General features: G+C 46.7%; 1 protein-coding gene across 4 annotated transcripts; it reads right to left on the reverse strand.

Moving 5' to 3' along the window:
* C1S (complement C1s) lies at positions 1–9554 on the reverse strand. Of its 4 annotated transcripts, none has more exons than XM_032646884.1 (12): positions 9390–9554; positions 8373–8504; positions 7930–8137; positions 7555–7732; positions 6568–6693; positions 5566–5765; positions 4994–5147; positions 4372–4487; positions 3884–3962; positions 3230–3358; positions 2595–2669; positions 1–1231 (listed from the first exon to the last, which is right to left on the reverse strand). In XM_032646884.1, exons 2-12 carry the CDS (start codon positions 8375–8377, stop codon positions 432–434), a joined length of 2070 nt encoding a protein of 689 aa, XP_032502775.1. In that variant the 5' UTR covers positions 8378–8504; positions 9390–9554; the 3' UTR covers positions 1–431. The 4 variants fall into 4 exon arrangements, with proteins under 4 accessions (XP_032502775.1, XP_032502778.1, XP_032502776.1 ...); XM_032646887.1 differs by having other exon boundaries at positions 8373–8451; positions 9390–9544; XM_032646885.1 differs by having other exon boundaries at positions 8373–8530; positions 9390–9534.
* Positions 9555–19520: the final 9966 nt, after the last annotated feature.

A 19520-nucleotide genomic window follows, 5' to 3' on the forward strand; every position in this document is an offset into this window, starting at 1 on the left:
AACTGGGTTATAAACATGCTTTATTACTGGTAGATAGTAGACACTGATAATGATAAACTGCAAACAGGTAAAGGGGAAACAAAAATCAAGGGTGTGCCCCACAATGAACTGCAGAGTCAGAACTGGAACAGGAGGCAATCATCAGGAAAGAGGGCTCCCGGTGGAACAGGACAAGATAAGCGTCCCTTCCCACACTGTTGTCCACAGGACAGATTCAGGGGAGAGGACCCCAGGGACTCCAACTACACTGAATGACCGACACAACGACATGATCAAACCCCACCTCCAACCAGGTATCCCAACAATCAAGTTCTAGTTAAATCATACTCCCATGTCTTCTCTCAGTCATGGCGAAATAATGGGATTATTGTGAGGAACAGAAAGCAACAGATGTGTCACAGCCCGTAGAGAGGCTGGTGGGATCTGTGCGGTTAGCCTCCACTGGGGGCACTATTTTCCTGCATCGTCTTCACGATCCAGTCAACATAGTTCTTGACACGAGTGTAGATCCCATAGGTACCGCACTGGGGGCCCCAGGACACCAAGCCAGCGACATAGAATTTGGTATTCTCTTCGTTAGGGACCTGTAGAGCAAAGGCCCCACCACTGTCCCCTTCACAGCTATCAACACCCTTCTCACCTCCAGCACAGATCATGTTCTCAGTAAAAACAAAGGAATTTATATCTATTCCGGGATTTAGCCCCTTCAGCTCCCGGCACTTTGCTAAGGGAACAACAGGTAATTTTGCCCCTCTGAGGTTAATAACATGATCTTTGGTATTTGTTCGGCCCCAGCCTGAGATCAGCCCCAGATGTCCCACTGAGGGGTTATATTCTGAGGAGGTGCCTGGCAGGCAGATAGGGGAGACAGTGGGTCCCATTTTCACCGGGTCTTGCAGCCGCACCAGTGCAATGTCATTGTCAAAATTCTTCCGTATTTCCGAGGCATCCAGGACCTTCCAACCGGGATGAATAAACACTTTCTCAGCAGTGAGCATCTGGGCCTTTGCCAATTGTGAAGTGACCACTGAGGTAGATCCAACGTACATCACTGGGTCATGGTTTCCCTCCACGGTGTGGGCAGCTGTCAGCACCCAGTGCTCGTCAATGAGAGCCCCGCCGGCCCGGGGGTTCGGGAAGAAGACTTGCCAGGGGAAATTTTCAATCTTTGCCATGGAGCCTCCAAATATCCTCTGTTTTCCTATAAAGGGCTCACCAGGGACGCCACAGACTAGGGAGGAACCAAAACAAGATGGGAAGGGAGCAGGGTAGATTGCTGGCCCCCTGCAAATCCTACAGCCACTCAAACACTTGCTGGGCCTCAGCGTTCTCAGCACAACATAGCCAAATATTTGGTCAACGATCTCAGCGCCTGACTCATCCAGAACTGACCTAAGGACCAAACATCCCACTTTGCCAGTGCCAAAAGCCGGCTTGTGGGAAAGACTGGTTTAAACTGAGGCCGTGTGCAAATTACTGAACCCAAACGAGCCTCACACCATGGAAAGCTTAACTCACAGTGTGGGGAGGACACTTCACCCCAGGCTCGGCACATGGGGCCGGGGGCCCAGCTGGGAGCCAGAGCTGGGCAACCCTGTCCTCATACAGGTGTTAGGGGAGGCAAGCATTCTACCCTCCGCTGATGCCCAGATCAAACACTTATCACCTTCTTTTCTCAAGTCCTAATTGCAGCTGAGTCCCTCCTAGTAACCTGTGGACGGTTCTCTTTTTCCATCTTTCATCTCATCCCCCACTGACTGGATCCAGGTTTGATTGCTTTGCCATTACTGAATACAACTAAAACGGAATTTTATTTCAGATAAAGTTGGCTTTCCTAAATCCCTCACTACTCAGCCTGAATGGACTCTGAGTTGAACATAACAGACAGACCTGGGTTCAAAGCCTAACCATGTCCCTTCCTAACTCTGAACTTGCACTGAATTCCCTCAACTGTAAAACAGGACCAGTGACACCTACCCCAGAGCATTGTTGCAAAGACTTAATTGAATGAGATAATAGATGCAATTGTTTGATTGCATTTGATTACTTGATTGAGAGCTAGGTCGGTCCCTAGCTCTCAATCACACTGTTGTTACTGACAGGATGGTTATTATTATTCCGGCTTCGCCTGGGAGCCTTCTCCTACTCAACTCTGATCTCTATGCAACTCCTTATTCCTTTTATTCCTCTATATCTTGTTGTCAGATAGACTTTTAATATAATAACTAGGCTCTTCGAGTAGTCTTGTTTCTGAATGTTGAATCCTCACTCTCTTATTTCAGGCCCTGTTTTTAGCAATCCTAGACGCCCTTACTACATCTACATTACCAAATCTAACTGGCCCAGACTCTGACACCAACTGTCACCGGCTGACGTTTCTCTTTCCCGTCCGTCGGCCTGACAGCGTGGTTGATGAATTCCCCAAGGCCCTGGCAGGTCCACGGCCCAGCTTTGTCTCCACCTCAGTGAGCTAGACTCTGGCAGCCCAGACTGTCAAGTCCCTTCCCTAGAGGATTACAGCTACTTTTAGAAGGTGAGATCCATGCAACCACACCTGTGGCCGTGCCCTCTACACAAGCCTGAGCCCTGATTACCTGCAACACATTTTGGCAGCTCTGCGCCCAGCAGCTCGTTCACCCAGCTCCCGTTGCCAGCGCAGCGATACTCCTCTGGAACAGCACAAGGGACAGGGGACACACTCACCATCACATCTTCTGGAGTCTGTCCCCCCAACCCCTTTTTGTTCAGAGCCTTAGCACCTCTGGGATTTGAGGAGGCAAAATCAGATCAAACCAACTAGAAAAGAATCCTGAGAACATCCTCCAAACAATCTCTCTGGCCCCTATCCTGCCAAGGGAGGAGAAGGAACAGTCTCCAAAGCAGAGGGGAGAGGGTTACCGCAGAGGCTGGGAAAGTGCTTCAAGTGGGAAAAGAAATTAAATTAAATTAAAAGTAATGAAGTGGGACATATTGTGAGCCAACCAGACCTTCATCCAGCACCACCAAGGCCTCTCCATCGAGAAAGTCAGGCATCATAGAATAATGACTTGAAGCTGGAAGCATTACTCCTGTTCTACATTAAATAGTTGGTCAGGGGACTTCCCTGGTGGCTCAGTGGTTAGGGCTCCGTGCTTCCACCACAGGGAGCACCCAACCCAGGAAGACTGTGCTATTCACCCTCCAACACTCTCATGCTTTCTTTCTCTTTTCTTTAGTCAAAGAAACCTACCGCTTCTTTCATTTTCCATGTAGTAATATGGCTTCTCACAAGTGTAGCGAGTGACAGAACCAAATAGAGTGTTTTCTGGATCTTCGACTCTACCATGCCGAATGGGTTCGGGAGCGCCACAGTCCACGGCTATGAGAGGAAGGCAGGAGAGAGATGGTCAGGACGGCCACTTCCTCCCAGGAAGAGTCACTGGGCCAGTCCATCCTCCCAGCCGTGTTCCTCACTCCTTCCCCACTCCCCACAGCCATAAGCACACCTGGGATGAATCCCCCATGTCAGCCTCTCTGTGGCCATGGTCTCCGACTGGCATCCCTCAACACCCTAGCCCACTGAGTCCTGCCAGGTCTGATAGCCCCTTGAAAGCTACAAGGATGAACCTGGTTCTCAGTGGTTGGTGAGGCCTCTGAAGGAATGGACCCATATAATGCTATTAACTCTACCAATCTCATAGCCTCTTTCTTTGGAAGAAACCTGCTAGTCTGACAGGGATCAGATCAGGACTGGGACTCCATGACAAACCTCCCTTCAAAAACTCAATCTACTCTCTCACAAGCCTAAGAGGAAACCATGCATTTATATCTTAATGCACTAATCTTTCCATTCCCTTTGGGAGGAGAAAAAAAAAAAAGAGTCCCATTTTAAAGAGGTACATACGTTGACACCGCAGTTTGGAATTACTCCACTTTCCATTGCTTTGGCAAGTAGAATAGAAAGATGTCAAGCCAACACTTCCCTGGACAATAATAAACATCTCCATTAATTTATAAGGAGAGATATAGGGAATCAAAATCCAGAAATGGAATCGATCTCTGGTCTTGGATCAATGAGGAGTCCTCACCACAAGAAGCTTGGGGACATCGTAGCAGAATGACCCAAAACACCCAGGAGTTGGGGCTAAAAGACAACTTTGTCCCAGCATATCAGCCCCCCCTGCCCCAGGAAGACCAAAGTCAAAAAGGGAATGTCAAGCTGTCCAAGGATCTTCATGACTGACAAGGAAAGACTAAAGATCCTGAACGGTTCTCTTTATGGAGGAGGTGTTAGACCTTTGCTGGAGCGAGAACGCTCGGTAAATGATTAGACAATTCCAGTACGCTCTTCCCGACCTAGGGACAAGAGAGAAGCCTCTAACGGTGCTTTACCTGTACAACTTCAAACCCATCCACACAGGTTATCTTCACCACATCTTTGAACACATATTTCGCTCTATCAGGCTCCCAAAAAGAATTGGCAGTGACTTCTTTAGGACAAGGGATTGCTTGGAAAGGATAGGAAAAAACTTTTTACCAAATAGGAGAATCTCCATGATATTTACATCATTCTCACACTTTCTACAGTTGTTCAGTCATCCTCAGTCCTGACGCCCAGCATTCCAATATGGAGGTGTCTAAAATAATACGACAGGGAATGAGTGCCCTGGCAGTCCAGTGGTTAGGACTTGGTGCTTTCACTGCCGAGGGCACCTGTTCGACCCCTGGTTGGGAAACTAAGATCCCACATGCCACACGGTGCGGCGAAAAAAATTATTAATTAATTAATATGGCATTACTAATGAACCACCCCCAAGCTGTCTGCATTCACAGGTCCAGTTGAAAGATTCCTGGAAGTTGAGGCATTTCTAGCAACTACTGACAGGTTTAGGTCCTGCTGAGGAAGTGAAGTATTCTCAGGATACCTATCCATACAGCAATCTACCTGTTTTGATTTTACATTGTGCAAGGACTTTGGTACCACCAACCAAAGAGCAACTTCTAAGTTACTCACGATCTCCATGGTAACGAAATTTCCATCCCTTTTTTTGCTCTGTTTCATCAGTTTGGAAGATGATATTGAGAGCATTACTCTTGGTTTCAATAGTTAGTGGCCCAGGGAATCCATTACCACAGTAAGGACCAAATTGCTGGTTTCCTGCAACAAACTGAAGAGAAACAAAATGATGAAATCAGAAGAGAGAAAGAACTGAAATAGAAAGGCAAAATGGAAGGGACAAAAGTAAAATTAGGGCTTCCCTGGTGGCGCAGTGGTTGAGAGTCCGCCTGCCGATGCAGGGGATGCGGGTTCGTGCCCCGGTCCGGGAAGATCCCACGTGCCGCGGAGCGGCTGGGCCCGTGAGCCATGGCCGCTGAGCCTGCGCGTCCGGAGCCTGTGCTCCGCAACGGGAGAGGCCACAGCACTGGGAGGCCCGCGTACCGCAAAAAAAAAAAAGAAAAAAAAAGTAAAATAAAATAAGAAGGAGGGGAAAAAAAGAAAAGAAGGGGCAGAAAGCTATGTAATTTGTCTTCAAGGAGAAATCTCTCTGTGTGAGTTGGGAGAGAAGTTCATCATCCATCACGTACAAGTAAACTGTCAGCGCAGCGGCCCTCAGAATCAGCTGGTTCCACATCAAAATCTTCTCTCTGCATAGTCACCACCACTTGGAACCCCTCCTCCAACAGGATCTGATAGTCACACCTCGAGTTCTCTGGGTATAGACTGGGGTAATTGGGACTTGTGAGCTCCCCAATCGGTGTGGTGAATACATCCCCACTGCAGTTGACTAAGGGAGAAAAAGAGAAAAGGAGAATCAAATATAGAGTCAAGCAAAGGAGTCCCTGCCTTTTGCTGTGACGCTTCTCATGAACTGACAGTCCACAGTGACTGACTGTCACATTGATTGATTGCAGCCCACATGCCACAGTTTCATACCCAGCACATATCAGCAGAGATACCCAATACCTATTGGGTTTCCATCACTTTGCTGATGATAGAGCCTTTCACGGTTATGGAGAGCCCCAGCTTGACACAGGCACCTATCTCTCTTCTCCAATTAATTAACTTGACCCTGTAGGTTTGTCTTCCTCCACCCTTGTAGCTCCCCTTCAGTTTACGGGTAACTAAAAATAGATGCCAGACTTCCATGGTGGCGCAGTGGTTAAGAATCCACCTGCCAATGCAGGGGACACGGGTTCGATCCCTGGTCTGGGAAGATCCCACGTGCCGCGGAGCAGCTAAGCCCGTGCGCCACAGCTACTGAGCCTGCGCACCTAGAGCCCGTGCTCTGCAACAGGAGAAGCCACCACAGTGAGAAGCCCGTGCAGTGCAACGAAGAAGAGTAGTCCCCGCTCGCCCCAACTAGAGAAAGCCTGCGTGGAGCAGCAAAGACCCAATGCAGCCAAAAATAAATAAATAAATTTTTAAAAGGAAAGAAAGAAATCAGCTTGTAAACTATTAAAAAATAAAAATCGATGCCAAGTCAAGGCTGAGGCTAATCAAGATCGAAGGGTAGACAAGCCCCCTAGTGAAGCCTCAAGCCATTCCAAATCCCAGGGAACGTGCACCCTTCTTGATGCCAAGCTCACCTCCGCAGTTGCTCATATCATCATGGAGGAAGTATTCTGGTGGGCAGGAGCAGAAGTAACCACCAATGAAGTTGTTGCAGAAGTGGCTGCAAGGGGGATCTGCAAAGTCTGTGCACTCATTTACATCTACAAAGAGTAGAGAAAGATTGAGGTCAAGGACAGAGACCTAGAAGGAAGAATGAGGTTAAGCGCCACACTGCAAGGATAAGAAAAGTAGGAAGGGTCTGTTGCTTAAAGACATTCCATGAATCACATTTCAGGATGGTATTATTCTATACTACTCTTGTGAACTATGATTCCGGAGTTGCGCTCTACCATTGCACAGCTATAGGGGAACTCTCAGTGCCAGAGACCCTTGACCTTTCTCACAAACAGAGCGTTTCAGCTCCAGAGACAACACTCTGCAAGCTGAACTTGATAATATCTTCTGCAGGAAGGAACAATTAGTACATGTATTACTTTATATGCTGTTGGCCCTTCTGTCAAGTCTAAAACTACTGTGGCTTTATGAGATGTTCTGATTTCATTCTACCCTGGAGATAGCTGGAGACGCACACAGAATCTGAAAGTTTGTTTGCCATATGTTAAATGGGTTTGAATACCATACATTCCTTGTGTGAGTCTTCACAACTTATTTAACTTCCTTAGTCCTTACTTCTCCTATCTCTAAGTAGATATAATAACACCTAGTTAAAGAATTGAGGTGAAGATTAAATTAATATAGGTAAAGTTCTTAACACAGTGCCCAGTTCATAGTGGTTCTCAATAAATTACTGCTTATGATCTCTTTTTTATCATTACTATCGTCATCACCAGGATATGATTATGCATTTGAGTTTCACAAAAGCAATTCACGGAGGGATCCAAGCCAAGTCAACACTTCATAAGCGTTATAAACAGAACCCTCACTCCCTGCGTTGCTCAATGTTTGTCCGGCTTCTAATCATGTGGTTGGATCAATGAGGCACACAGAGGGGTGAGCCTTACCGACAGCAACGTAGTATGCAGCAAACCCAGTGAAACGCTCTTCGTTGGAGAAGTCTGACTTGAAGATCACCTGGAGTTTGTTGTATGGGACTTGGAACTCTTCCACCACCGGGGAGTTGGGATTCTTGCCGGTCCTCCGTCCACAGAGTTTCCCTTCTTCCAGGCCTCCTGACATTATCTAAGAGAAGAGTCAAAAGAAACTAGGAAAGGGTAATATTTTGGTATGGAGGTCAGAGAAAAAGGGACAGAGAGAATGGACCATTTCCCGTCTTAGGACTATGTGAGCGCAGCTCACTGTATGTCGGGGGCACCCCCTCCTGCATCCTCTCAGCCCACCAGCCCAGTCCCATCCTTTACGTGCTTATTGCAGTATACCTGCACTGAGTCATACGCGCAGTTCTCGGACAGCTCTATGTCCAGATGGGTAAAGTAAAGGTGGATCCCGTACCCTTCAGGAACTTCTATATCCCAAGACTTCTTTACTTCATTGGGGTATGCCTGAGGATAGTTGGGGGACAGGATCTTCCCATACATAGTAGGCTCAGCATAAACCCATGCCAAAAGTGAAAACAGGACAATGCACCTGAAAAAATAAAAAAGGCATATGGAGAGGTGGGTGACCCAGGTGCCAGCAGACAAGTGCAGGGAGAAGGGATGGGAAGGGCAAAGGGCACCAGCACATGGAGGAGAATCTTGGGTTGGAATGAAGGAAAAAGGCCTAGGTCAAAGCAAGCCCAGGCTTCAGATCTGAGACGTTTTCTTGAGAAGAGGAAGGGAATGGGGTCCACATACATCTCCGTAGACCCGTGGTCACTCACCACATCTCTGGCAATTGGTCCCTCCCTGGTGAGCAGCTCGTCTCTTGGTCCTGGCTCTCTGCACCTCTAGACTTTGGACCTAAAGCGGTGGCAGACCTGGCTGTATTTGTCTAACAAGCACACAGGCACCTGCTTGGGTGGTAAGGGGCCAATGTCACCTTGGTAAGAATAACACAGAGGTTCAACAGAGCCATATCATTAATCATCACTGGACGACACCCATCCTCTCACACTCGCCCTGGTTCTAGATTGAAACTACATCTTATCCTTCTCCCCTGGCTTCTCAGGACCTTCTCCCAGTTTTTCTCCAAAATAATGAGTAATTTCTCCCAGTTTTCTGCTTCCTCTGTTCTCCTCCCTCACCCTCAACACCCACCCCAGCCCCGACTTGGTCAGTCTCCCTCCTGCCCTAACAGAATAATATATATCCCCTTTTCCGCTCAGGATTTCAGGAGTCTTTCCCCATCATGACCATCCACCTATGACATGCCTCCCTCTTCTTTTGACAAGGATCCCCCTTATCACCTCGAACCAGCTCTCCTGACTGTGTATTATTGCATGCATTTCTCCCAATGACCACTGATGGAGGAATGAGCTTCTTTTCCTAGGGGAAGGCGGTGACCTTGGGAGAAGGGGTCTGAGACAGGGTTGGATGTGGAAGGAGAAAAGGGACAGCTGAATGACAAGAAACATGAAAGGAAAGGAAAGGTATTCCCTCAATTTCCTACCTTAATTTTCCAGTTTTTTTTTTTTAACCTTTACTAAAAAGACAAGCCATCTCCCCACAGTTCTTAGAAAAGTGTTGCCAAATATGCTTCTAACCCTGAAAACAGTGGTAGGTGGTGGGGTGACATGGGGGTGGATGGGGTCAACCTAAGAGAAATAAGTGGCCTATATTCTCCCTCTGGGTTCTGCTCTTTCCAGCCCTCCATCTTTGCCCAAAACCTTCCTATGTAAAGTTTTCTGCCTTCCTTTTTCCTCCATCAAAGCTCTGCTCTTTGATTTTAAGGTTTTTACCTTCAGAAGCTGATGGGAACAAGTGGGTCAGTCCTGTCTCTCTTGCCAGTGGGCGTGCCGGGCAACCCTGCCGGCTCCCAGGAAGAGCAGCATAGGGCCTGGGTGCAGGAACCTCCGCCTCCCTGTCCTGGTTCCGTTCCTGTGATTCTCTACCCCAGTGTGTATGTCTGAAATTCCCTGATCCTAACAAAGAGGGGGTTGGGAGACCATGACTTAGGGAAAGGGGAACTCAGCCTTGATCTTGGAGCTCCCTCTGCTTTTGAAACAAGAACTGCATACTGAGGCCTGAGATTCCTCTTTCCCAGGCCACAGGGGGAGAAAGAAGGGATTGGGGAATTTCACCAGTTGCCTAATGCTCTTTTTTAGCCAAAGGGTGTGTTACAGAGTTTTCGGGGAAGTCAGGTGATTTGTGGGAAAAGGAGGGTATTAATACTGTAGGGAAAAGCCAAACCCAGAAAGTCCAGCCCTCCAACTACGTATGAATCATGAATTATCAGAAATGCAGGTCATCTCTGCCTTTAAAGCAAACGTAATGGTTGGATAACGACTTATACCTAGATCCCAGATGCTGGGGGATGGTGCTTTTTCCTCTTCCTAAAATCCCCTCCACATCTTCACACATCTAAATGATATCCACCCATAAACCTGCAGTTCAGATACAATCCAGAGTCCTTTATCCATTACCCTTGGGTCGAGATATGCTTCAAAATTCAGAATTTTATGGCCTTTTAAAAGACAGTGCAGGGAATTCCCTGGCGGTGCATTGGTTAGGGCTCTGCGCTTTCACTGCCCGGGGCCTGGGTTCGATGGATCCCTGGTTGGGGATCTAAGATCCTACAAGCTGTGCACCAAGGCCAAAACAAAAAAATAAGAAAAAAAAAAAGAGAGAAAAAAAGAAAAAATTAATAATAAGAAGAATACAGCGCCAATGCGGTATACAGACCCAATACCCCAATATTAGGTAACATCTCCTCCTGTCCCTCCCCCCGCAAGGGGCTGAGATAACACTCCATCATCAAACATTAATATTTCTGCAGCTAAACAGGCTGATCTTCACAGTGAGTAGAATAACTAAAGTTATCATTTAGTTATCATTATATATTATATTCATAAATGACTTCACATTAGTTCAAATTAGGTTTTTCTGCCAAATGAGTTTTGGTACCAAAAAAAACCCCACTTTGTTTCCAGAGCCTTTTGGAATGTAGAGCTTCAGATAAGGGACCAAGGGGTGGTGGGCGTGTACAACTCCTCCACAGAGACTTCCCTGACCTCCCAGCTCTCCTTCTGTCCCTTGTCACTTTCTACCCCTGTCTTAGTGACTGAATTCCAACAGATCTACAGCCTCATCAAGTGAAGATGCTCCCTTAGCTTACATACACACCACTAGACATTTTTAAAGCTGCCAATTAAACTATGGTGTATGATTGATTATAAGACGCACCCGATTTCAGAAGTGTTGAAATGTGGGCAACTATTCTAAACAAACAATACTGGCTGTGTGGAGCCTGGCCTTCACCAGAACCATTTATCACATCTAACTTCTATTCCAAAGCTATTGATATGAGAGCAAGTTTTTAAGCACAAATATAAGCACTTGATGGCACTGTTCGGGCAATTAACGATTGCACAGGGGCTTCCCTGGTGGCGCAGTGGTTGAGAATCCGCCTGCCGACGCAGGGGAAAAAGGGTTCGAGCCCTGGTCCAGGAAGATCCCACATGCCGCGGAGCGACTAAACCCATGTGCCGCAACTACTGAGCCCGCGTGCCAAAACTACTGAAACCCACGCGCCTAGAGCCCACGCTCCACAACAAGAGAAGGCAGCGCAATGAGAAGCCCACACACTGCAACGAAGAGTAGCCCCTGCTCGCCCCAACTAGAGAAAGGCTGTGCACAAAAAAGACCCAACGCAGCCAAAAAATTCTTTTAAAAAAGTAAACATGCAAATAAATAAATAAAATGAGACTTTGTTGATACTGTGGTTGTGCTACTTCAAGTTTACAAAAAGTGGTGCCTTACTCTATCTAGTGTCTTGATGAGGTGACAAAAGAGAAATAGACATGTGAACTGTGTAATCACTAAGTTCAAAAGTCCTATTTTTTAAGGAAGCCTATTTGGTCTAAAATACTGGGGGCAGAGGTGGGAGTGAGGGGGATTATAGATGAAACCAAACTGCCCATAATTTGTAATTATTGAAGTGTTGGGTAATGGGAGTTTATTATATTATTTTCTTTAGTGTACATTTGAAATTTTCTGGGATGAAGAGTTAAACATAAATAAAGAAGGCTTGTTTTGTTAACATACAAATAAAAATGTGGGGACTTCCCTGATGGCGCAGTGGTTAAGAATCCGCCTACCGATGCAGGGGGACACGGGTTCGTGTCCCGGTCCGGGAAGATCCCACGTGCCGCGGAGCGGCTGGGCCCATGGGCCATGGCCGCTGGGCCTGCGCTTCCGCAGCCTGTGCTCCACAACGGGAGAGGCCACAACAGTGAGAGGCCCGCGTACCGCAAAAAGAACAAACAAACCAACAAAAACCAACTTGAGTGACAGGCACTGGGCAGTAATAAGAATGCAGTCAGTCAGCCAGTCCTTCAGTCAACATTTACTGAGTATCTACTATGTGCCAGGCTCCGCTAAGCTCCGGATGCACAGTGTACCCAAAATGACACGGTCCTTGCCCATATAGGAGTCACAGTCCAGTGTGGATAGTCTCACGTCAACCCTGATCCAGAGATTTTGTTATGAGTTGAGCATATCAGACCAAGTTCCTCCTTGCCTTTGGTTGCATTCTCTCCCAGGAAGCTCCTTGTGCAAGTAGATTACTGATACACTCACCTCGCCCATTCCCCAGAGAGAGCTGCGTAAGAATGAATCCCAAGTTAGGCTGGGACCACCATCCTCTGCCTCTCACTACACAGGTGAACTGACCCGAAAGTATGAGGCCACTGAGAGAAAATATGCCAAAACTACCCAGCAAATGTGTTTGATTTGCCTTATATAGTACTGGCCTACACAGAATTTTTTTAATTTTTTAATTAGCCACCAAGATTAAAAAACAGAAGGTTTGGGACTTCCCTGGTGGCACAGTGGTTAGGAATCCCCCTGCCAATGCAGGCAACATGGGTTCGAGCCCTGGTCCGGGAAGATCCCACATGTTGCGGAGCAGCTAAGCCCGTGTGCCACAACGACTGAGCCTGCTCTCTAGAGCCCGCGAGCCACAACTACTGAAGCGTGCGCACCTAGAGCCCGTGTTCCACAACAAGGGAAGCCACCGCAATGAGGCTCCCGTGCACTGCAACAAAGAGTAGCCCCGCTCGCCACAACAAGAGAAAGCCCGCGCGCAGCGACGAAGACCCAATGCAGCCAAAAATAAATAATAAATTTTTTTAATTATAAAAAAATACAGAAGGTTATACACACATGCTTCCAGCTTCTTTGAAGGAAACAGAATATCTAGCCTGCAGGGACTGACTACGTAACAACCATACCCTCCTGTGCTTTGCTTGATATCCTCCCTTAACTGGCTGCCCCTCCACCAACATCTTCTGTCTTTAGTGGAAGATGGTATTTAAGGTGATGGCCTGGGCCATTTCTGGGAGTTACTCAGTTTTCCTAGGCATCTCCCATATATACAGAAGGTATACATGTTTTTAAACTTCTGTTTTGCTTTCCTCTTATTAACCTGTCTTTAATTACAGGGGTGTCTCAGCCAAGAACCTAGAACACAGAGGGGAAATTACTTTTCCTCATCCATAGAAGTATTATATACACACTCATCCAGCTCCTTCTTTTTTTTTTTTTTTTTTTGCTGTACGCGGGCCTCTCACTGTTGTGGCCTCTCCCATTGCGGAGCACAGGCTCCGGACGTGCAGGCTCAGCGGGCGTGGCTCACGGGCCCAGCCGCTCCGCGGCATGTGGGATCTTCCCGGACCGGGGCACGAACCCGCGTCCCCTGCATCGGCAGGCGGACTCTCAACCACTGCGCCACCAGGGAAGTCCCAGCTCCCTCTTATTACAAGTGGTTGATTAGGAGTATCCAAAGGAGATATTTTGAGTATCTCTAATGCCGGATCACACCGTGGGCTATCAGTGCTCTCTTTACTACTGGAAATGGTCATTTCTCACAGTTTTTATTCATAAGTGTCATTTTGGATTTGTGTGCTTATTTCTCATCTTGGCTCTCAAACCATGTTGGAAAGCGTCGGGGATGTTTTTCAAGAGAGTTAGCGGCTTCAGTTCAATCATGTTGCATCAGGACCCTTTCTAAGCAATCTGACGCATCCTTTGCTCCATCACATCTCTTTGTTTTTCCAGGTGCACGGCATAGCGATCAGATATTTCTATACTTTACAAAATGATCACCATGCTAAGTTCAGTTACCATCTGTCACCATACAAAGTTGTTACAATATTCTTGACTACATTCTCCGTGTTGTAAATTTCATCCCTGTGACTCACTTATTTTGAAACTGGAAGTTTGTCCCTCTTAATCTCCCTCACCTGCTTCACTCATTCCCCTCAACCCCCTCCCCTCTGGCAACCACCTATTTGTTCTCTGTGTCTATGAGTCTGTTCCTGCATGTAGTTATATTTGTTCAATCGTTTTGTTTTTTTAATTCCACATATAAGTGAAATCATATGGTATTTGTCTTTCTCTGTCTGACTTATTTCGGTTAGCATAATACCCTCTAGGTCCATCCATATTGTCACAAGTGGCAATATTTTGTTCTTTTTAATGGCTGAGTAATATTCCATCATATATGTATATCATATCTTCTTTATCCATCCATCTATAGATGGACACTTAGGTTGCTTCCATATCTTGGCTATTATAAATAATGCTGCAGGGCTTCCCTGGTGGCGCAGTGGTTGAGAGTCCGCCTGCCAATGCAGGGGACACGGGTTCGTGCCCTGGTCTGGGAAGATCCCACGTGCCGCGGAGCGGCTGGGCCCGTGAGTCGTGGCCTCTGAGCCTGCGCGTCCGGAGCCTGTGCTCCGCAATGGGAGAGGCCACGACAGTGAGAGAGGCCCGCGTACCGCAAAAAAAAAAAAAAAAAAATACTCTAGACTTACTGATAAAACATTTGCATGCAGAGGGTGGGGAAAAAATCCAACAAAATTCAGAAGACTTCACCTCAGTGAAATTCTAGGAGTCCGATGATGTGGGGCATCTTGAGATATCCCTTCTAAGGTAAAGGATAAGTTGTTGCATCTGGCTCCTCCTACAATCAAAAAAGAGGCACAATGCTTGTTGAGCCTCTTTGGATTTGGGAGGCAACATAGTCCTCATCTGGGTTTGTTACAAGCAACCAAAATCCACTAGTTTTGAGTGGAGATTAAACATGGGGATACCCTATAACAGGTCCAGACTGCTAGGCGAGCTGCTCAGCCACTGGGTGCATGTGGTCCAGCAGATCCAATGATGTTTGAAGTGGCAGCGACAGATAGGGATGCTGTTTGTGAAACCGAGTCCTATGGTTCATTTATAATTAAAACTATTGCCTGGGTTTCTGTTCTTGTCTTTCTCATTCCTCTTTTGTTCCCTTTTGTCTTAGCCCATACCTATTTGACCACAGGCTAATCAATAAGGAGAATGAAGATCAGGTGACTGGAGCCACACTTTCCGACAAGCATCACTGTTTACGTGCTGTTTAAGTTATCTTCCAGGGCAAGATGGCCTCGACAGATCATGTTGACAGGGTCCTCTCCCCACCCAGGTCAACAGACCAAAGAGTGTAGACCGCAGGTGACTCAGGTGATTAACCCCAGCTCCTCTGTTCTTCCCCTTTAAAAGCCCCTAATTTAGAGACCAAGTTGGAGTGGATCTGAGACTTGCTTGGCGCCCTGCAATAAAATCCTTACTCTGCTACAGACACCCACTGTTGGGAATTCCCTGGCGGTCCAGTGGTTAGGACTCAGAGGTCTCACGCCGAGTTCCCTGATCTGGGAGCTAAGATCCCGCATGCCACACGGCACAGCCAAAGAAAATTAAATTAAATTAAATTAAATTTTTAAAATACCCACTCTCAGACTTTGGCTTTTTGTGCTGTGGGCACATGAGCCCTTTGTTCGGTTTCATCTGGAGCCTTCAGCAGGCCCCGGTGGGTGAATCGCAGGGCAGGCTCTTAGGATTTTGAAGCAAAGCCCTGCCATCCTCTGCAGATAACTACTCTCCTTTTGAGAAACAGCTCTTGGCCTGCTACTGGGCCTTAGCAGAGACTGAACACTTCACTGTGGGCCACCCAATTACCATGCAACCTGAGCTGCCCATCATGAACTAGGTGTCACATGACCCACCCATAGAGTTGGGTGTGCACAGCCGTATTCCATCACCAAATGCAATCGGTCCAAGCAGGCTCTGAATGCACAAAAGAAGTTACGTGAAGAAGTGGCTCAAATGTCCACGGTCCACACTCCCGCTACACTGCCTCCTCTCTCCAAGCCTGTACCTATGGTCTCGTGGGGAGTCCCTACAATCAGTTGACAGAGGAAGAGAAAGCGAAGGACTGGTTTACAGATGGCGTTGCAGGATACACAGGTAGCATTTGAATGTGGACAGATGTCCCTTTCTGGGACATCTCTGAAGAAAAGCGGTGAAGGGAAACCCCAGTGGGCAAAGCACAGATTAGTGCAACTTGCTGTTCTGTTTGCTTGGAGGAGAAATGGTCAGATGTGCAATTACGTATCAATTCATGGGCTGTAGCCAGTGGTTTAGTTGGATAGTCGAACACTTGGGAGGAACACAGTTGGAAAATAGATGACAAGGAAATCTGGGGAAAAGGTATATAGTAGGCCTCTCTGAATGGGCAAAAAGCATGAATATACTTTTGTCCCATGTGAATGTTCACCAAAGGGTGACCCCCGCAGAGGAGGATTTTAAGAATCCCATGGAAAAGATGACCCATTCTGTGGATACCAGTCAGCCTCTTCCCAGCCACCTATCATTGCTTAATGAACTTATGAACAAAGTGGTCAGGGTGGCTGGGATGGAGATTATACACGGCCTCAGCAACATGAACTTCCATTCACCAAGGCCAGCTTGGCTATGGTCACCGCTCAGTGCCCAATCTGCCGACAGCGGAAACAAACACCAAGTCTCCAATATGGCAACATTCCCCAGGGGGGATCAACATGGTGGCAAGTTGATTACGCTGAACTGCTTCTGAAACCACACAACTCAGATTGGGTCTTGAACCCACGGGCCAGGACTCGAACCCAGACAAAACCCAAACTGGGACGTGAGCCCACTGTCTTTTAATTGAGATCACACCACACATGTGGTCTCAGGACTTGATGAAACTCAGATTCTTTATGTCTCATCGCAGAAAGAATTCAGTGAGAAACAAAGTGATAGGTAAGAAGTGGATTTATTTAAAGAGATACATATTCCATAGACCGAGCGTGGGCTATCTCAGAAGGTGAGAGGCCTTAAAATATGGGGTATTTTGTATTTTGGGGTTGGGCAATTTCAAAGGCTAATGAGCGGGAGGATTATTCCAACTATTTTGGAGAAGGGGTGGAGATTTCCAGGAATTGGGCCACTGCCCACTTTTCCGGCCTTTTATTGTTAGCCTGGGAACAGTCATGGTGCTGGTGGGTGTGTCATTTAGCATATGCTAATGCATTACAATGAGCGTATAATGAGGCTCAAGGTCCACTGGAAGTCGAATCTTCTGCCATCTTGGACCTAGTTGGTTCTGACCAGTTTTTGTCCTGTCCTCAATGGCTGTGTCATTCTTTTAAAGGTTATGCTCTGCCCCCTTCCCTCCTGTTTCACTTCCATCATGGAAGGTCAGCATTTTGTTCTTACTGCAGTTAGACACTTCGGATATGGATTCGCCTTCCCGCTTGCAACGCTTCTGCCAAACCTACGATCTGTGGATGTACAGAAAGACTTATCCACCATCATGGATGGACAGCATTGCTTCATATCAAAGAACTCACTTCACAGCAAAAGAAGGGCAGCAACAGGTCCATGTTCATGGAATTCGCTGGTTTTATCATGTTCCTCACCATCCTGAAGCAGCTGGCTTGATAGCTTTTGTAGACTTTTGAAGACTCAGTTACAGTGCCAGCTAGGGGGTGATGAGGCTCAGGACAGGTCACCCCAAGATGTGTCAGGCTGACACACAGATTATTTCGAGCTGAAAGCAGAAAGACCTAAAAGACTCGGGAAGAACCTTTGAACAACTCCCCACTCTTATTGCCCCAAAGAATTTAAGACAGGAGGGCCGTACCAGGAAGGAATTATAAATAACTACAGTAAAGTATAAATTAGGTGTGGTAGACAGGGAGAAGCCTAGCAAGGCCCATTTGATCAAAGTCCTCTCTGTGTGCCACTGTCTTTGGATCTGTTTGCCAAATATTAACTCTTTTTATCTTCCTGTGAATTACCTTACTTCCCTTTGAAGTGTCAGACTCCCTGTCCTTAGTCTAGAATAATATATATTCTTCATCTTGCCTTGCTGTCTTGGGAATTCTTCACGCTTATGTGGATTTGCCATGCGCATGTAATCAATTTGACTTTCTCCTGTTAATCTGCCCTATGTCATTTTGATTGACAGCCAAAAAGAACTAAGAGGGGAAAGAGGAGGAAATTCCCCTCCCCCGCAGTGGTTTTGGGGAAGAAGAAATTGTCCTCTACCCTTCTAGGTTCTTCTGACTGGTCTAAGAATCAAATTGACGTGAGACAGAGTTACAGGAGAAAATCAAACAAAAGTTTAATAACGTGTTTACATGGGAGAGACCCAGGAAAACTGAGCAACAAAATGGCCAAAATCCTCACCTTAAATAGTCTCTTCAGCTAAAGACAAAAGAAAATGGCGGGGACAATGGATGGGACTTCAAAGGGGAGGAAAGAAATTCATATGGAGGCGAAAAAGCAAATGTTTGGTAAACAAATGTTTTCTGGCCTGTGCAGTTACTGGACACAGAGTGGACTCTGATCTCAGGCCCTGTCGAGTTTCCCCACCACACTCAGCCCATATTCTTTGCAAATATCTCTGGTGATAGGTCTATTCTTGTAATAAACCCTCTATCTGAATTGTTTTAGGCAGTTAGGGAGAAGGTCAAATGTTCTTCCTGAGTCTTTTAGGCCTTGATTATTTTCAGCTCAAAATAAGCCACATGCCAGAGAGACATTTTGGGATGACAAATTTTGCTCCCCTACAGTGGTCATACCTGGCAAGGCTGGGACAAGGTCCTCCAGAAGGCCATATATGCTCTGAATCAGCACCTAAAATATTTCACCCCCAGCCAAGATTCATGGGTCCAGGAATCAAGGGGTGGGAATGGGAGTGGCAGTGATCGCTACTAATCCTAGGAACCCACTAGCAAAATTTTTGCTTCCTGTCCCTGTGTCCTTATGCTCTGCTGGCCTGGAGGTCTTGGTTCAGAGGAAGGAATGCTTCCACTAGAAGACACAACAATGATTCCATTGAACTGGAAGTTAAGACTGCTGCCCGGCCACTTTGCCTGTTGATTTAGAGGCATGAGGAACTCAAAGAAGGGAGTTACTGTGCTGGCTGGGCTGACTGACCCTGTCTTCCAAGGGGAAACTGGACTGCTTCTCCACAATGGGCATAAGGGAGAGTAAGTCTGCCATACAAGAGATCCCTTAGGGCTTCTCTTCCCATTACCATGCCCTGTGATGAAGGTCAATGGAAAACTGACAATCCAATCCAGGCGGGACTATTAATGACCCAGACCTCTTGGGAATGAAGGTGCGAGTCACTCCACCAAGTAAAGACCCACAAAAAACTGATGTGCTTGCTGAAGGCAAAGGAATTATAGAATGGGTAGTAAAAGAAGGTAGTTATAAATACCAGCTATGGCCATGTGCCCAGTTACATAAAGACTGTAATTATCAAAAGTATTCCTCCTTGGAACTAGTGATGTAAGCCTCACGTCTACTCGAAGAAGGCGGTCTTTTCCCCTCCCCCTTTCCTTTGACTATAAAACTGTAGCGCACTTAATCCACAGGGCAGAGCTCCCTCGCCTGCCCGCTTGCATCTCTTAAAAGCATCCTATATTAATAAATCTACTTCTTGCTTATCAAAAAAAAAGTATTCCTCCTTACTTTGTTATGAATTTATATGTATACATATTATGATTTTTCCCCTCTTATTC

Source organism: Phocoena sinus, chromosome 10 (genome assembly GCF_008692025.1).
Source record: "Phocoena sinus isolate mPhoSin1 chromosome 10, mPhoSin1.pri, whole genome shotgun sequence".
In the NCBI taxonomy this organism is placed as follows: domain Eukaryota; kingdom Metazoa; phylum Chordata; class Mammalia; order Artiodactyla; family Phocoenidae; genus Phocoena; species Phocoena sinus.

What these genes read in the sequence shown, in the direction of transcription:
- C1S (XM_032646884.1), bottom strand. An exon ending in GCGCGTATGACTCAGTGCAG is followed by an intron (nt 7,733 to 7,929) that starts GTATACTGCAAT and finishes CTCTTCTCTTAG; the next exon opens with ATAATGTCAGGAGGCCTGGA. An exon ending in ATTTCGTTACCATGGAGATC is followed by an intron (nt 4,488 to 4,993) that starts GTGAGTAACTTA and finishes ATCCTTTCCAAG; the next exon opens with CAATCCCTTGTCCTAAAGAA.